This window comes from Vipera berus, assembly GCF_964194415.1.
Source record: "Vipera berus genome assembly, chromosome: 2".
NCBI lineage: Eukaryota > Metazoa > Chordata > Lepidosauria > Squamata > Viperidae > Vipera > Vipera berus.
In genome coordinates this window covers 108,114,860-108,132,280 of record NC_138203.1, presented here as the reverse complement: position 1 = coordinate 108,132,280, position 17,421 = coordinate 108,114,860, and the positions used below count along the sequence as shown (strand labels likewise).

The 17,421-nt window shown below is 41.8% G+C and overlaps 1 protein-coding gene across 1 annotated transcript; it reads left to right on the top strand.

Moving 5' to 3' along the window:
* Positions 1-1,671: 1,671 nt before the first annotated feature.
* CSTA (cystatin A) lies at positions 1,672-7,307 on the top strand. The gene is made up of 3 exons (XM_081321129.1): positions 1,672-1,918; positions 5,709-5,810; positions 7,009-7,307. Exons 1-3 carry the CDS (start codon positions 1,853-1,855, stop codon positions 7,135-7,137), a joined length of 297 nt encoding a protein of 98 aa, XP_081177255.1. The 5' UTR covers positions 1,672-1,852; the 3' UTR covers positions 7,138-7,307.
* Positions 7,308-17,421: the final 10,114 nt, after the last annotated feature.

Below are 17,421 nucleotides of genomic sequence, written 5' to 3'. Positions count from 1 at the left end.
AGTCAGGGAGGGGGGAGGGGGGAGGGGAAAGGGAGGGAGGGGTTGGGGAGGGCTGGGGAGTGGGAAGGGGGTGGGAGGGGAAGGGGGTGGGAGGGGTTTTGTTTTGTTAAAGATAAAATGTACTGTAAAACTTTTCAATAAAAAAACTATCATTAGTGGGTCTTTCATAGTTTGCTTAATATGTAACTGTAACAAGAGCCTTGGTGGAGCAGTGGGCTAATGCCTCCTTAAGTAACACCAGCTGCCTGCAATTAGTGCAGGTTCGCATCCCACCAGGCTCAAGGTTGACTCAGCCTTCCATCCTTCCGAGGTAGGTAAAATGAGGACCCAGATTGTTGGGGGCAATTAAGCTGACTTTCTAATAATGCCGCTGGGGGTGTGTGTGCAAAAGCCCTAATAAGCAGGCATATACATAGAATGAAGGCTATTGCTAAGCACATTGATTTGTGCTTTAGATTGTAAGCTGCCCTGAGTCTTCAGAGAAGGGTGGGATATAAATGGGATTAAAAAAAACAAAAACTAAAACAGTTACAAAGTTTCAATAGCACAACTCAAAGCTCAGGCGGCTTCTACAGCATTACAGTATTGTCACTGTATATGTTATTATTAGATGAACATTATTTCTGAGCATCCATAGTTCAGCAAATATTGTATCATGAACATGTACACATTTGTTGTAACGTGCACGTCTGTCAATATACAAGATAAATGCAAACCCTCCAAATCAATGGAAAACCAGCTCTGAGCACTCTTATAGTTAAAACTGTTGCAAACCACCTAAGATTAGCTACAGATCATTTTTATCAAAATGAAAATCATTATTGCTAATATTTCTTTTGCTTTCTCACTATTGATCTGAGGCATCAGTTCATAAGAATCACATATTTACTAGAGACTTTCTCCAAATTTGCTGTGAAACAGATCTTTAAAAACTTAAAACGTTCTTCCAGAAACAAGGAAAACTAATATCGTGCAAGGCATGGATTCTCCTATTTCTATGCAGTTTGAGCGTTGTGTTTTGGTGTGTATTAGTTGGCAATTTCTCAAGGCTCCACCTATCATTCTTTTGCTTTAATTCGTGGGAGTGATTCAGGGGGATCCCTCGTAAAACTAAAGCGATCGGTTAGAATCCACGCACTGAACCAATGCTTTAGGCATTGCCTAATCTCGGCTAGGTGCGATACACGATTTGCCGGTGGCCTCTGGGGGATGACGTGTAACAATAAGGGCCCGCGCTTCCCATGCATGTTTCTGATTTAGGGCATTGTGTGAAAACGCTGCCTCCATATTACAGACCGTTTATTCCACCGGACAAGATGATGGTTTGTATTCGTATTCTACTTGCAATCACGCAGCGTTTAAGAACTAAGCCCCTCAAATAAAAACGACCGAGTTAGGAGAAGTATCTTTTCCTCCTTTTCTTCCTACCCACGGGGGGGGGGGGAAACACATTCTTGACTGAGTCGCCGTCACGAGGAAGCCTATCCCAGGGGTAGGCAACCTCGGCTCTTTTATGACTCATGGACTTCAACTCCCAGAATTCCTGAGCCAGCCATGCTGGCTCAGGAATTCTGGGAGTTGAAGTCCATGAGTCATAAAAGAGCCGAGGTTGCCTACCCCTGGCCTATCCCCTTCGCTCCAGCCTCCCAGCTTCTCGCCTCCTACTCATAGCGGAGGGTTTCCAAAAATGGCATCGGAACCCGGAAATACTCTGTTCCTCATACTCTGGTTACGCCCCTAATAGGGGACAGCTGCTACAAAGGCCGGACGGCGTGGTGGGGGGGAACACTCGGCTTGCGTTTGCGTGGTCGCCGTCACCACCACCTCCTCCTCCGCCTACCCTCCATCAGCGATGTCGTGCGGCGGACTTTCCGAGCCAAAGGCAGCTACTGAAGAGACGCAGCAAATCACGCAGGAGGTAAGGCAGAGAGAGAGAGAGAGAGAGAGAGCGCCAACTTTGCGGGGGCAACCTCGCCGGAGAACTTCTTTCCCTTTTCCCTTCCCCACGACCAGCGCTCCCCTGAAGCCTTCAGTTGCCCGCCCAAGTTCCCCCGTTGTTGCCTTTGTAACTTGGCTTTCTCCGAACAAAGGCTTTCTCCTTCGTAATTTGGCACTGGGACCGGGAGGGCTGAAGAGTAGTCAGAGGTGGCGGCTGCCTTTTGGTTGTTTCAGCCTTCGAGGGAAGCCCCGGGTAGTGCTGGGATGAGACTGTCTGCTCTGCTTCTTGCCTCGCCCTTTCGACCAGCTATGGCTGCGGTTTGACAAGACCAGGGGTAGGCAACCTCGGCTCTTTTATGACTCATGGACTTCAACTCCCATGGCTGGCTCAGGAATTCTGGGAGTTGAAGTCCATGAGTCATAAAAGAGCCGAGGTTGCCTACCCCTGGACAAGACAAATCCAAACAGGCAGGTTGGAATCTGCCATTGGGTAGTCCCCGTGTTGGCTGAGTGGATGCATTTTAGACACTCTCCAAAAGCCCATATTGGAGGGCCTCCTTACATTCTTATTTATTTATTTATTAATTCGGTTTATATACCGCCCTATTCCCGAAGGACTCAGGGCGGTTTACAGGGGAAAATTTAAAAACAATACAATATAAAATTAAAATAAAATTAAATTAAGTATAGCCCCAAAAAGTCAAAATCACAATTTAAAAGCATTAAAACCCCTCAGTCCAGACCAGATAGCTCAAAGAGCCAGGTTTTTAGGTCCCGGCGAAACGAACAAAGGTCGGGGGCGGCAGTCCGAAGTTCCGTTGGCAGTTGATTCCATAGGGCAGGCGCGCCCACAGAGAACGCCCTCCCCCTGGGGATCACCCGCCGGCAATCCTTGACCGGCGGTACCCTGAGGAGGCCCTCCCTGTGGGAGCGCACAGGACGATGGAAAGTTGATGCCGGCAGCAGGTGCTCCCTCAGATAATCCGGGCCCATGCCATTTAGGGCTTTATAGGTCATCACCAGCACCTTGAATCTCACCCGGAGGGCAACTGGAAGCCAATACAGCTCGCGGAGAAGAGGTGTTACATGGGAGTATTGGGAGACTCCCATCAGAACTCGCACGGCTGCATTCTGCACCAGCTGAAGCCTCCGAGTGGTCCTCAAGGGCAGCCCCATGTAGAGAGCATTGCAGTAGTCTAGCTGGGAGGTCACGAGCGCATGGGTGACTGTGCGTAGGGCATCTGGGTCCAGATAGGGCCACAACTGGCGCACCAGGCGAACCCGGGCAAAAGTCCCCCTGGCCACGGCTCCTATATGATCTTCCAAACTCAGCCGTGAATCCAGGAGGACGCCCAAGTTGCGGGCCCTATCAACAGGGGGTAACACCTCACCCCCCCATAGTTAACGATGGAAAAGGTTATGGTCAAGTCTCCTTTAAAACACCCGGACAGACAGCAGCGAGTGCTGCCCTCTCCCCGCCCCCGGAATCCTCAGCCTGTAAAAGCTCTGACACACACTTGTTATAGCCCTTCAAGGTAGTCCAGACAAGAAGTACAACTATGAATACTACCTCTAGCTTTAAGATTACATTAACAGACTTAAAAGCCGGTAAGTATTTCTCTCCTCCTTTGCTTTTACTTTCCAGAAAACTAGGGAGGGTCCCTCCGGAGACACTTCCTATGCCCCCTTTCTTTCCGTAGGCCAGGGGTAGGCAACCTCGGCTCTTTTATGACTCATGGACTTCAACTCAGCATAGCTGACTCAGGAATTCTGGGAATTGGAAGTCCATGAGTCATAAAAGAGCCGAGGTTGCCTACCCCTGCCGTAGGCTGAGATATCTTTTGCAGGATGGGTATCTAGCAGCTTGTTGTGGGGAAAATAGGAGGAAAGAGTATCTGATCAGCTTTGAATTCTATATGAAAACAGAATATTTTTTTTTAAAAATCCAGAAATTATTTTATGAAATATTTAAACTGATATTTTAGAGCTGTTGCTTCATTCTGGGGAGCCAATTGCCACTCATTACAAAAAGCAGGGCAGGAAATAGTATCTGTTTTCCAGTGTTTTATTTCCTTTAAAGTTTGAAAATTAGCTGAGTGAGACACTTCAGTAAAGAACTGGTTTATATCCAAAATTAAACTTTTGTGTGTGCTTGTAAATATTGCATTTCCAGAGATTTGTAAAATTATCTGGACAGAATGTTCAGTCATAAGACTGACCAATTGGAAGAATATAGCTTCTTGATTTAGGACAAAACGAGCAACAAGAAGTGCCCCTCCCAAATATTCTTGATTTAATGAGAGGATATAACATTTGCTTTTAATGCACCACTCGTGCAGCACTGCTTCCTCTGCTGCTGTTCTCTAATTACCTACCAGGCACAGCAAGTTGAGCATGTCTTTGCTGGTTCCTGATGTACCTTGTGGTGTCACAGAGAAGTTTAGCAAATAAACTTTAGTACATCACTTTCTACAGAACAAGATAATTTCTCCTGTTTAGATTGTCCTGTCTTCTAAATCCCTTTGCTGTCATTATTATTATTTTGCTTGGCAATTGACTGAATAAATAGTATTTCCATTTCGTTTCACTTCATGGTTATTAATTCTTTGATATATTACTTTTCTAATTCACAATTGTGCATACATTCATGATTGACATAGTGACATATTGTTACTCTATAATGTCCTTACAATAAAAAAGAACATAAAATAACATAAAATATCCTTGATTCTGGCATACTTTGCACTGTGACCTAAACTATTTACTAAGTCATGCTTCAGAAAACAATGACATTTTCTCAATGCAACCCATCAGAATTGCTCCTTTTTGAAGAATTGGAAGTCACATGAGTTGAAATAGATTTGCTTTATTAAATGAGTAATCTGTATAGGAATTTGGTTCTAGAGCAGGACTGTAAAGTGCACTGAATTCTACTTGCATCTGTAGAATTAATTTTCAAATAGAAAGGATGATAAAACACCAAACATAGGCTTTCCATCCTAACTGGGAAGTATAAACCTATTGAATAGTGCTGGCTAATTGAACTTTCCTATAAGACTGGATGCGTAGCCCGTTTTTTTAAAAAATACCCCTAATAGTGTGTATTGCATCTGAATAAATCCCATTGAGTTCAGTGGAGCTTCCATCCCAATAAGACAGAATAAGTTGGTAAAATCAGTATGCCATTGGAATTTCTTTCTTCCTTTCTACTGGATTTGGACACTCAAAAACACTTCAGAAACAATTAAACTAAGCACAATCTAATAGAGTAAATCCTTTAAATGTAAAACAGAAAAGGAAAGAGTTGTACAAATAGTCACAAAACATAATGGTTCATGTTTAGCTGGAAAAGAAGAATGATTTAATTCTTTATCTCTGAAGCAAACACTTCTGATTCTAGGATCTATCCACCAAATGTTAAATGGGGTAGAACAGCTGGCTCTTGGGGTGAGGTATAATCTGTAGAAATGTGCTTGAATACCCCAAGACTGAGGCTTTATAAAATTATAAACTTTGAACAGAAGCATGTAAATAAAAACAGTAAAACATTGTCTCAAGAATGTACCACATTTGGTTTGGGGTATTTCAAGCTGGAAATCAGATGCTTTCATTGGTGTCTTTTTAGAGAGCGTCTTTTCAACATTCATTTTTTATTTTACTTCTACATTTATTGTCTGTTTCTTCAGTAATAAATGTGGTATTGCAGGATGTGTGTTTTGGTGGTTTTAAACAGCAACAACATGTATTTTTCTCCTTTTCTGTTCCCAAAGATAAAGTCACAGCTGGAAGAAAAAGAAAACAGGAACTTTACCACCTTCAATGCCATTTTATATAAAACACAAGTGGTTGCTGGAATAAACTTTTTCATCAAGGTAGCACATGTGGTTCCTATAAGATGCTATAGTATAAATTTGCTCTAGGACTACTTGTAAAAATCCCCCAAGGCCTCTTTGCTACTCTCTAGCCATCTTTCAAGTTTTTACAGCCCTGATTTACCTAGTTTATTTGAGTGATAAACTACATCTAGTTTATGGCCTGGAAATGAAAACATTCTAGATTTCCCCATAGGGTGGCAATAGTCACTGTGCCTGCTGCCAATTGAAAGAAAAATGTCTTTGTTGTTATATTTGCTGCCTGGTGCAATAAATATAATAAAGGTTGCTCAGGTAATCTATGTAAGAGCTGTACAACTGCCATAGTGCTCTGTGCAGATAATAGTAGTACATCAGGGAGAAAAGGATCGGGTCAGTTTTTTAAGTTGTATAAATGCAATCCATTTAGCTGTGTGATGGAATGGAGGAGCCTCTGTCAAGGCCAGGAACAGGCTCAATAGAGCCTTTTCCAGCCATGGTGCACGGAGCTCAAAGGGACAGTGTTAACACCACTTTATAATGCCTTGGTAAAACTGCACTTGGAATACTGCATCCAATTTTAGTCGCCACGATATACGATAAAAAAGATGTTGAGACTAGAGTGTAGAGAAGAGCAACAAAAATGATTAGGGGATTGGAGGCTAAAACATATGAAGAACGGTTACAGGAACTGGGCATGGCTAGTCTAGTGAAGAGAAGGACCAAGGGAGACATGATATCTCAGGGACTGCCACAAAGAGGAGGGAATCAAGCTATTTTCCAAAGCACATGAAGCCAGGACAAGAAGCAATAAGTGGAAACTAATCAAGTTCTACAACATATTGTAGAACTAAGGAGAAACTTCCTGACAGAACAATTAATCGTGGAATGAGTAGTCTTCAGAAGTTGTGGGTGCTCCAACATTGGAGGTTTTTAAGAAGAGATTGGACAACCATTTATCTAAATTGATATAAGGTAGGAGGTTGGACTAGAAGACCTCCAAGGTCCCTTCCCTGTTATTCTGTTACTCTCGAGTCCATTTTCAAGGCAGGAAAGAGGGAGATGGCAAAACCCTTCCAGCAGTCTGGATGCAGACCTCTCACTCCTAGGGGTTCCTGAGATATTGTAAAATGTTTATAGGCAGTATTTCTTGCTAATTAGACCAGACTTTTTCTCCCTTTTTCTGGTATTGGATCTGATTGTTTTTCTTATTTTCTAGATCCACGTGGGGAATGATGAGTACTTTCATGTGCGAGTGTACAAAAGACTCCCACATGAAAACAAGCCGGTGGAGCTCACTAATTACCAGAGCAAGAAAGAAAAGCATGATGATTTGACTTACTTCTGAAGAGTTATTTAGGAGTTCTTTTCTCCTGTTACATGCCTATGGGGTGTATATATAGGTATCTCCATAAGTGTAGTGCTTATGCAAAAGTTCAAAAAATACTTTGTTTTTACAAAGATGTTACTGTTAAATCTGCACGCATTTTAATTCTATTAAAAACAAATGATACATTAGTTTTGCATGCAATTTGTTGTTGGAGCTCTTCAGAGGTTGGAATTATTTTATCCCAATTCTTCAAAAAAAAAAACCAACACCAAACAATGAGCTGGCTTTGAAGAAGAAAAAAAAAGCAAGAGGTTCCTGTTATGCAAGTCTGAAACCATTTATTCTTGTATGTCTGTGAAAAACCTAGCTTTGTGCCTTTTTCAGAAAAACAACAACTAGAAAATCTAATATTATTAGAGTGGAGTTTTAATGCTGACAGGACAGTCCCTTAGCCATTATATTGGACAGGTAAAATGGAGAGACAGGGAGAGGCTAGGCTGTATCAATAGGGGGACAGTACCAAGGTCACATGAAGTGTTAGTACCACTTTATACTGCTTTGGTAAGGCCACACTTGGAATACAGTATAGGTAGTCCTTGACTTACAAAAGTTCGTTTAGTGACCATTCAAATTTACAACAGCACTGAAAAGTGACTTATGACCATTTTTCACACTTATGACTCTTGTAGCATCACTAGGGTCAGGTAATCAAAATTCAGATGCTTGGCAAATGACTCACATTTATGACAGTTTCAGGGTACCGGGGTCATGTGATCACTTTTTGTGACTATCTGACAAGCAAAGTCAATGGGGAATCCAGATTCACTTAACAACTGTGTTATTAATTTCACAACTGCAGTGATTCACTTAACAAATGTGACAAGGCGTAAAATGGGGCAAAACTCACTTAACAAATGTTTCGCTTAACAACAGAAATGTTGGGCTCAGTTGTGGTTGTAAGTCAAGGACTACCTGTACTTTATCCAGTTTTGGTGACCAGGATACAAAAGAGATGTTGAGACTCCAGAAAGGGTGCAGAGAAGGACAACAATGGGTCTCCTGCTTGAGTAGGGGGTTGGACTAGAAGACTTCCAAGGTCCCTTCCAACTGTTATTCTGAGAGAGTAACAGCTTTGTATTTCTTGATGGGCATCAGGAAATATGGTGGGAGAGCCTCAGTGTTTAAGACCAATACTATATTTTGACTCCCTGTGCTGAGCCACGAGGCCTGCTCTCTGGAGCCCTGATACTCCTGGACTCTGGCTGTTGCTATTTAATACCAGCTTGGTCTGCAGTCTAGACCCTTTTCAGTCAGGGTTCAGGCCTGGTTACAGTGCTAAAGTAGCTTTAGTTGTGTTTGAGGATTAACTGTGGAGGGCCTGGGGTAAGGTGGTCCATCCATTCTGACCCTTCTTGATCTTTCAGTGGTTTCTAGTGTCACTGATTTTGATTATTTCCTGGACTACTCTGGCAATGTTTTGCTGTGCTTCTCCTCCTCCTGTGGTAGGTTCCAGTTGGTGGACACTCTTGGCCTTCTCAGTTTGGGATGTCTCACTGCTTGAATCAGAACTGAAGAAGCTTCTTGGGTGAGAAGTGAAACATCTTCAAGGAAAAACAAAGTCAAGTTGCCTCCTGAAAAAGTACCTTTGGGTCAGTGCCCGAGTCTTTCACCCTTACTTTTTCAACATCTACTTGATGCAGCTTGGAAGAGCTCATCCGATGGCATGTTGCATGTCTGCCCTCCAAAGCAGTTCAAACTTGGAAACCAAAAACATGGAAACTAATATTATTTTTATTATAAGGTTATAGTAACCAGATTTTGAAATATGAACCCACTTTCCCTTCCCCCTTTATCTTCATGAAAACTAGGGAGGGTCACGTCTGATGCTTTCTCATATTACATTTCTGCCCTGAACTCAGGTTTTTTAAAAAATTGACTATTGTCTTAGTTGTAGCTGTTCCTCCTGTTATTTCCTCAAAGTTACTTCTTACAGTGTGGCATCTTCAGTGAGTTTATGATACCCAGCTACACATTTGTATCCCTGGCCAGCCAAGCAATTCTGGCTGAGTGCCTGGATGCTATAAGGATTTGGATAGGGAGGAACCTTTTTCAATTCAAACCTAGCAAAATTAAATGGTTCTGGGTTGCCAGGTTCTGGCAAGAGATCATCTTTGACTCTTGTTGGTGTTGCTCATCTCTGGACAGAGCTGGTATGGGGGTCCTCCTACAGGTAGACTCATGGTGCCTGCTCAAGAGGGCAACCATGACACAAATTAATCTTGTGAACCAATGGTATCCATTCCTGGACTAGGAGGCCTTTTTTACAGTCATCCACACCTGGTTGGTTGGTTTACTGCAATGTGCTCTACATGAGGCTGGCCCTTGAAAACCATCCTGAAATTGCAACTGGTCCAGAATGAGATTGCAGGTGCAGTTTTGGCACTCTGTCATTCACTCATGTCACGTAGCTGCTGTGTGTGAGCTGCACTGCCTTTCAGTTTCTGGTGTGATTCAAAATGCTTGTTATCATTTTTAAAGCCTTTAATGACCCAATGCCAGGTCATTTACAGGACTTCATTTCCTTGAGGATATCTTCCTGTTCCATCAGGTCTGCTGAATGAGCAGATTCCAGACTGCTTCCTTAAATATGGCCATTTAGTGGGATCTAGGCACTGCCCCCTGCCCTTTAGAGTAGAGCAGATTGGACCCCTGCTCTAGTCTAAAGGAGCAGTATTGGTCCATAGCATGCCAGCAACTGGTCTACACAAACAAGCAAAGCCCCATCCGCAGGATGCAGGAAGCACACAAAGCCACACCCACTCCAGTCCGCGGAAACCACGTAACCAGTCCCTGGTGCACAAAATATTGGGGACCTCTGAACTAGACCACCCTTCCTCCTGAGAAAGCCCTACCTTTCTGGCCTTCCAAAAGCTTTTACTTGACTTTTCCCGAATGTTGGGATAATGTGAGGCTGAAGCTAAATGGAGCAGTAGATGATTACAACTGGGGACAACAGGATTCAGTATTGTGGGTTTTTTAAAAATATTTTTATTGTAATCTGCCCAAAGTTATGCTCTGTAAGATGTGTGGTTGTATAAATCAAATGAGCAAGCAAGGAAGCAGTTTCAACTTCTCTGTTTCCCCTACTGCCTGTTCTTTTTCTAAAAAATACGTTTAAGAGGAAGCAATTACTGAAAGAATGTGTCTTCACTCATCAGCTGGTCATCTGATTCATGAGTCAGCTGCAGCTGTAAGACTCTCCCCCTCCAACCACAGGCTCAGGTGCTGAGCTTATTCAGCAGGCACTCAGAAAACCAGAAACAACCAGCCCAATGTCTCTTTCCAAACCAGATAATTTGCTGACTGCCTGATCTCTCCAGGAACAAAGTAAAAGATTGCAGTAGAACCTGATTAACAATACAGTGATTCAGTGAATTGCATATTGTCTTCCTGGGCTGATAAGAGCTCAGGAAGAGTCCCTTGGAAAAAGAGGTTAGAATAAACACAAATATCCATATTCATTCTGCCCAACATGGTCTCATGTTGAAAAAAGAACAAACTGCGCCTTCTGGAAATGCTCTGTATTTTTTAATTGTAATTTAAATGTTTTGAGGACATTGGCAAAAGTAATGTGCCTAGAAAGAATAGCGATCAATTGCTTTACACCACCACTCTCTGGCCCCAGGACATATACTCGCTTAGAGGAGTGGTGAGTCTTACACAGCTAATGGGGAGAAATTGGGTGGTATTGACTTGTTGAAAGTTTGGGGAGTCGCTACCAGACCAGCTTTCCAAATAGGTTTTTTAACAAGTCTAATCAAGCAGTGTCTAAAGTTTATTTGTAATTGAGCAATAAAGCTTCTGTGTCACTTAGATCAATGTTTCTCAATCTTGGCATATTTTAAGATGTGTGCAGTTCAGCTTCAAGAATTCCCCAGTCACCTATCTTAAAGTCACCAAGGTTGAGAAACACTGAATAAGATCACATGTCTTAGTAACAACCTTAGAAATAACAATAGAGGAACACCGTTTTTTATTTGGAAAGAACCAGTTGATGGAGATGGATGGGATCAATGCAATTACTTGGAGTAGTTATGGGACAGCTATGAATTTTTATCAAAGATGGTTGCTAGGAGTTAAGCCTAACCACATTCCACCTAATTAGTTAACATATGTAGATCTGTATTTGGGTGTCTACAGGAAACCTCATGGGAGCAGAACAAGTCACACAAAGGAGATGGGGCTTATAGCATAGGACCACAGCCTTTTTTAATGCATCAACCCATATAATCTAAGTGATGGCAACTCACCAGTTATGATATTGAGATCATGCTTTTTAAGCTATAGATGGAGTCCTTGAATTACAAAAGTTCATTTAGTGACCATTCAAAGTTACAACAGCACTTAAAAAAGGGACTTATGACTGTTTTTCACACTTATGACCATTGCAGCATCCTCATGGTCAATGATCAAAATTCAGATGCTTGGCAACTGACTCATATTTACGACAGTTGCAGTGTCCCAGGGTAACGTGGTCATCTTTTGCGATCATCTGATAAGCAAAGTCAATGAAAAAGCCAGGTTCGCTTAACAACTGTGTTACTAACCTAGCAACTTCAGTGATTCACTTAACAACTGTGGCAAAAAGATTGTAAAATGGGGCAAAACTCACTTAACAAACATCTTGCTTAGCAACAGAAATTTTTGGGTCAGTTGTAGTCATATGTTGAGGACTACCTGTAGTTACAAGCATTTATTACCAAAGTTGCTGAGCTCCACAGAATAGAGTGCATTCTGTACAGATCAGAGACTGTTAATATGTGCAAAGTATCCTAAGGGGTGTATGACTTGACTTGAAATATTTTAAAGTACTTAGCATTGTTATCTGGCTAGAGTAACTGGCTAAATAATGGTTAACAAGTTGCAATGGATATGAACCTGAAAGGAACTGTGAGCAAGGCTGTCAATCAGGTTTTGAATGACCTAGGGAGAAAATGGGAGGCACTAAAATGAAACTTTAAGAATCTACTGGTACTTCTGGTGTTGCTGGTTGGTGCACACTAACTTTGCTCAGATGCTACTTAAGAGATTCCCAGTTCTACAGCAGAGGCCCAGCCTCTTCTAAGCATATCTATGACTCAGAATAGACTCGTATTTCACAGTATCCTTTTGGGTTGCCTGTGTGGCTTGGGGCTGCATGGAGCAATACTGCAGTGCTTTGGCACTGGTTTTTCCAAGGCCAGTCCCAATCAGTGTTTATAGAGAGCGAGAGGTCCAGCCCATGGCCATTCCCTTGTGGGATGCCATAGGGCTCAATACTCACTTCTTTTTAAAATTTACATGAAACCACTGCGCAAGATTGTTTAACACCACTGGATGAATTATTATCAGTCTGCATTACATCTCCATCCCTGGTGATCCAAGTGATGCTGTGGCTGCCCTTTCTCAGGCTCAGTGCCTGGAGGCTGTGGGGATCTGGATATGGGACAACTGGACCCTGGCAACATAGAACGGCTGTGGGTGCAGGGCACCTCGTGAACTGTTTATCATCTTTAGTTTTGGATGGGGCTGCACTCCAGACTTGGTGTGCAGCCTGGGAGTCTCCTGGACTCACAACTCCTGTTCAAAAAGTAGGTGGCAGTTGTGGCTAGGAGGGTCTTTGTGCAACTTCATGTACACCAATTGCACCCTTATTTAGATCATGAGGCTCTGCACATGATTGCTCATGTTCTAGTCATCTCTCAGTTGGATTACTGCAATGTGCTCTACATGAGGCTACCCTTGAAGAGTATTCGAAAGCTATAGCTAGGGCAGAATGCAGCAGTGTGCGCAGTTCTGGGAAGGCCCTAGGATGGCACATACAATACCACTGCTGCATGATCTGTATTGATTATCAGTCTGCTTCTGGTCCAATTATTGTTGATTATTGTTAATACTGCTAAAGCCCTGTATGGCATGGGCCTAGGATATTTGAGGAGTTGTCTCCACCCAATAGGGACGCGGTGGCTCAGTGGGTTAGGACGCTGAGCTTGTCGATCAGAATGTCGGCAGTTTGCCGGGTCGAATCCCGAGTGCTGCGTAACAGAGTGAGCGCCTGTTACTCGTCCCAGCTTCTGCCAACCTAGCAGTTCGAAAGCACGTAAAAAATGCAAGTAGAAAAATAGGGACCACTCCGGTGGGAAGGTAACAGCGTTCCGTGCGCCTTTGGCGTCTAGTTATGCCGGCCACATGACCACGGAGACGTCCTTGGACAAGCGCTGGCTCTTCGGCTTTGAAACGGAGATGAGCACCGGCCCCTAGAGTTGGAAACGACTAGCACGCATGTGCGGGGGAACCTTTACCTTTACCTTTTACTCCACCCAATGGACCTAGCCTGCCCCACTCATGCCAGCAGAAGAGGCCTGCTATGGACTCTATCTGCTAAGGAATTCCAGCAGGTGGAGTCACAGGGAAGAGCCTTTTCTGCTGTGGCCCCAACCCTGTGGAACACTCTACGACCAGAGGTGAGAATTGCTCGCACCCTTTAGCCTTCCAGAAGGGCATTAAAACTTGGTTTTGCTGGTTGGCTTGGGGTCATGAGAGGAGTGCTCACCGCTGGAGGTTGTTGATAGGATAAGAAGACTTAACCCATTCCATCCATCTCCTTAGTCCTGATTTTCTGCATAGTTTTAAATTTTAAATATGCAACTTTAAATTTTTAATTGCTTTTCTATTTATCTTTTTCTGTTCTCTAAGCAGCCCAGAGTCACGCTATTGGGGAGATGGGTGGCATATAAATTTAATAAATAAAAAGTCCAAATGTGGTTAGTTTGGTTTTGGCTTAGCATGTGAGAATGAGTCAGTGTGTTACAGCAGTTGAAGAGATAACCAATAAGACTCAGGTTCAAGTCTCTCCTCAATTTTAGAACTCACTCACTGAGGTGTTTTTATGGAGATAAAATGGAGATTCCAAGTAAGTTGAAGGAAAGACAGATATAAATCTTAATTATAACAATGGAGCTCTGGAATTATAAACCATGATGTCTGGCTTAATATATTGTATGAAACTAAGCAAATTGGGTTTCTTTAGCAAATCATGGTTATCGGTTGCAGAAAGGCTACAACAATGTTTGACAAACATGCTATGAGTGACTGAAGGTAACAAAGCAAAGTGCTATGAGTAACTAAAGGTGCTGCAACAGCCCCTCCTAATCATTGAGGTATTGAAAATTAGCACTGGATTTTTTTTTACTATGATATGTTATGTAGCCACCAACACCAGCAGAGATAAAAACCAATTGTTTTGCAAATAAAAATGCATCAGTATCTATTTCCTAAACGTCTGTCTAGGAATGTGGATCATTTTAGCTGGAAGCTATGATGTCCAGTTGAAAGAAAAGAGTGCAACTCTCTGATCTCACAGAGCTAAAATTAAATATCATACAATGGGTTTTGACAGTCTCAATTTTATATAAATTACAGGTGGGAACTCATTTGGTGTTCTCATGGCACGCTGACATTTCAGCACCTCTAAAATATCTGGAAGAGCAGTTACCACAAAGGAGAACAGAGCAACAGACACCCAACCTTGCATCTTTGTGATCTATGGGCTTTTCTACAGCCTTGACATGGTGACTGACTCAGTCATGAAATACTGTTTTATTTTTTAAAAAGGGGGACATGTATAAATTAACTCAGAAAAAAAACCAAGGGATACGGTAGCAGGTCCTCAGATAAGAAGAAAAAAGGAATAATCAATAACCAGCAAGAAGGCGACTCAAGAAGAGTTAGTAAAGATACTGGAAGATCACTAGAAGAGCAAAATCCTACATTCTTTAAGGAAACATTGAAAGAGACAAGTTAATATGTTTGTTTTAGAGAAGAATTTATCTGAAAGATAGAAGTTGCAAGCAGGGCAAACAAATGTTATAAATGAGAGAGATGGATATTTTGGGTAAACGCTATAAGAAACTTCCTACCAGCAAGGCGCTAGCAGAATACAGACTGTTAAATCAGATAAACCTAACTCAGAATCTGAGGAATTTCCTACAATGTCATCAATAGGACTATGTAGGTAATCTTCATTTAATTATCCATGGGGACATTCAGACCTGATAATTCTTTTCAACTCTTATCACTGGCTTTGTTTGAAAAGTCTCCAAACTAGTCTGAGCTTCCCTTAACACTGAAATAATTTTCTTCATTCGTATCTTGTGATCTTGTGATATTCATATATTGCACCATTCTAGAAAAAATTGAAACCTTTATTGATGAGCAGAATTCATATTGACACTATTGTCACAACCATGTGATTTTACTGATAACAGCATGGAGGGTGTTTGTCAGTCTTTGCTCAGGAGGTTTTCCATTTTCCCATTTTGGCTCATAGCCCCAGTAGGCTCCCATCAACATACTAATGAGGCCCCACCAACCTTGCTCAGTTTGTGAGCTCAAGGGCAGCAAGCACTATCAACCAGCTGAGGTGCAATAAATGTTGTACAAGTGTTTGGAAACGTAATAATATAGAAAGAGCTCCATCAAGACATCTAAAGGTTTGATCAATGTTGAAACCTTAAATATGCCTATTAAAGTAGTGTTTCTATGCAAAAACACTAGAAGCAATCTCACTTTTATGTAGAACTTTCAATGGTTCTCAAGTCATACATATTCCTCCTGCTATTTATTTTGAGGATAAATGTTATGTAGAGCCCAGAAAAGAGGAATAAAAACTAAATACGTGATATGGGGAAAAGAGAAGGAAGTATAACCGAAACCAACATATACTAACACTGTTTATCTCCATGCCTTTTCATCTTTGTAAATCATCCTAGCTCCCACCATATTCATCATTTGATACAATTTTTGCAGCTTCTCACCTTTTTCTTGCAGAGGATTCAACAACTCTTTCAGTTGTAATTTTTTCAATCTTCCTCTTGACCCTTATAATCTTCCTTCATACATTTGTTTTATAATTGATTCTCTCTATACCAGACATGTCAAACTTGCGACGTCATGTGACGTTGTGCGACGTATCAGAGCTTTTTCCCCATTGCTGGCAATGGGGTGGGCGCGTTTTCTTGGTGACATGTCCGGCCCGCAGGCTGGCAGTTTGACACCCCTGCTCTATATCATCAATTCTCCATAAAATACTTCTTTTATAATCTTGCTTTGGAGTACTAATGGTGTAATACTAATAGTGCAATATACTAATAGCGTAATCTCAGGTTTCTGAAGGAATTGGCAGATGTGATCTCAGAAACCTGAACAAAATCCTTCAAAGCTTCTAGAGCACTGGGGAAATACCAGAAGTACCAGAGGACTGGAAAAGAGCTGATGGGTTTCCCATCTTCAAAAAGGGGGGAAAAGTGAATCCAGGAAACTACAGACCTATCAGCCTGACATTAAGATCTCGGAAGATTCTGGAATGTTCAGTGCATTTGTTACTTCCGGTAAAAAGATGGCCGATTGATTACATCCCCAGGGAGGGATCCCTGAAGGATTTTTCCCTGGAATGTAGCTTTTTCAACTATCAACAGAAGGAACCAGAATTCCTTTAGTTTATATGACTCTCCTGGGTTAGGGAAAATCCTAGAATTATCCCTCAAGATCCTCTGATACATCAAAGGTATGCAAGTAGCTTCAGGAACTGTGCTTCTAAGCAACTTGTGTGCCAAAAATTGGGAGGCAGGGCTGCAATCAGTTCCTTGTTGAAGAACCAGCCATTTTGGAGTTTATTTTTCAAACAAACAGTAAGTAATGCCTTTCATTTCTTAATCATTTTTAAGGACTATTAATCTTCATTAAGCTACAATCTGTTAACTTTTTTTGAAGATCTGTGCCATTTTGGGGATTTCTTTAGTATTACACAAGGAAGAAGGCTGCTAAGGCAAGCCAAACTAAGGAAGTGTGGAGTATCTTTTTTTATATAAATTTGATGCAGAAATATAAAGGGCAGAAAATTGTGGTTTTAGTTTATTACTTTTAATAATTTGTAGCTTGGTCTGCTTTGTTGTGGGTGGCTAAAACATTCTGGTTTTCATGATTGCTGATTGGCCAGCAATTCTTGACTTACAAAAAAGCTACTCTTTGACTAAAGAGGGAGTTAAAGGAGATGAAGGAGCAAATTATTAGATATATTTGAAAAATCTTTAAATAAAATCCATTGGGTTCATAGATCAGCTATACGCTAAGGATGTTTAAAAAAACTTCTCAAACTACTTCAGAGATTCAAATATGTGTAGAAAGTTACCAAACCTCTGAGGCAATTTCCACCAATTTTTCTTCTAATTTCTTTATAACTGTAGCCTTGTTCACTTAATAATA

Excerpts from the sequence above, each read along its gene's own strand:
- CSTA (XM_081321129.1), top strand. The coding sequence starts at position 1,853 with ATGTCGTGCGGCGGACTTTCCGAGCCAAAGGCAGCTACTGAAGAGACG. Across the intron at positions 1,919-5,708 it reads CGCAGCAAATCACGCAGGAG|ATAAAGTCACAGCTGGAAGA; the intron begins GTAAGGCAGAGA and ends CTGTTCCCAAAG. Across the intron at positions 5,811-7,008 it reads GAATAAACTTTTTCATCAAG|ATCCACGTGGGGAATGATGA; the intron begins GTAGCACATGTG and ends CTTATTTTCTAG.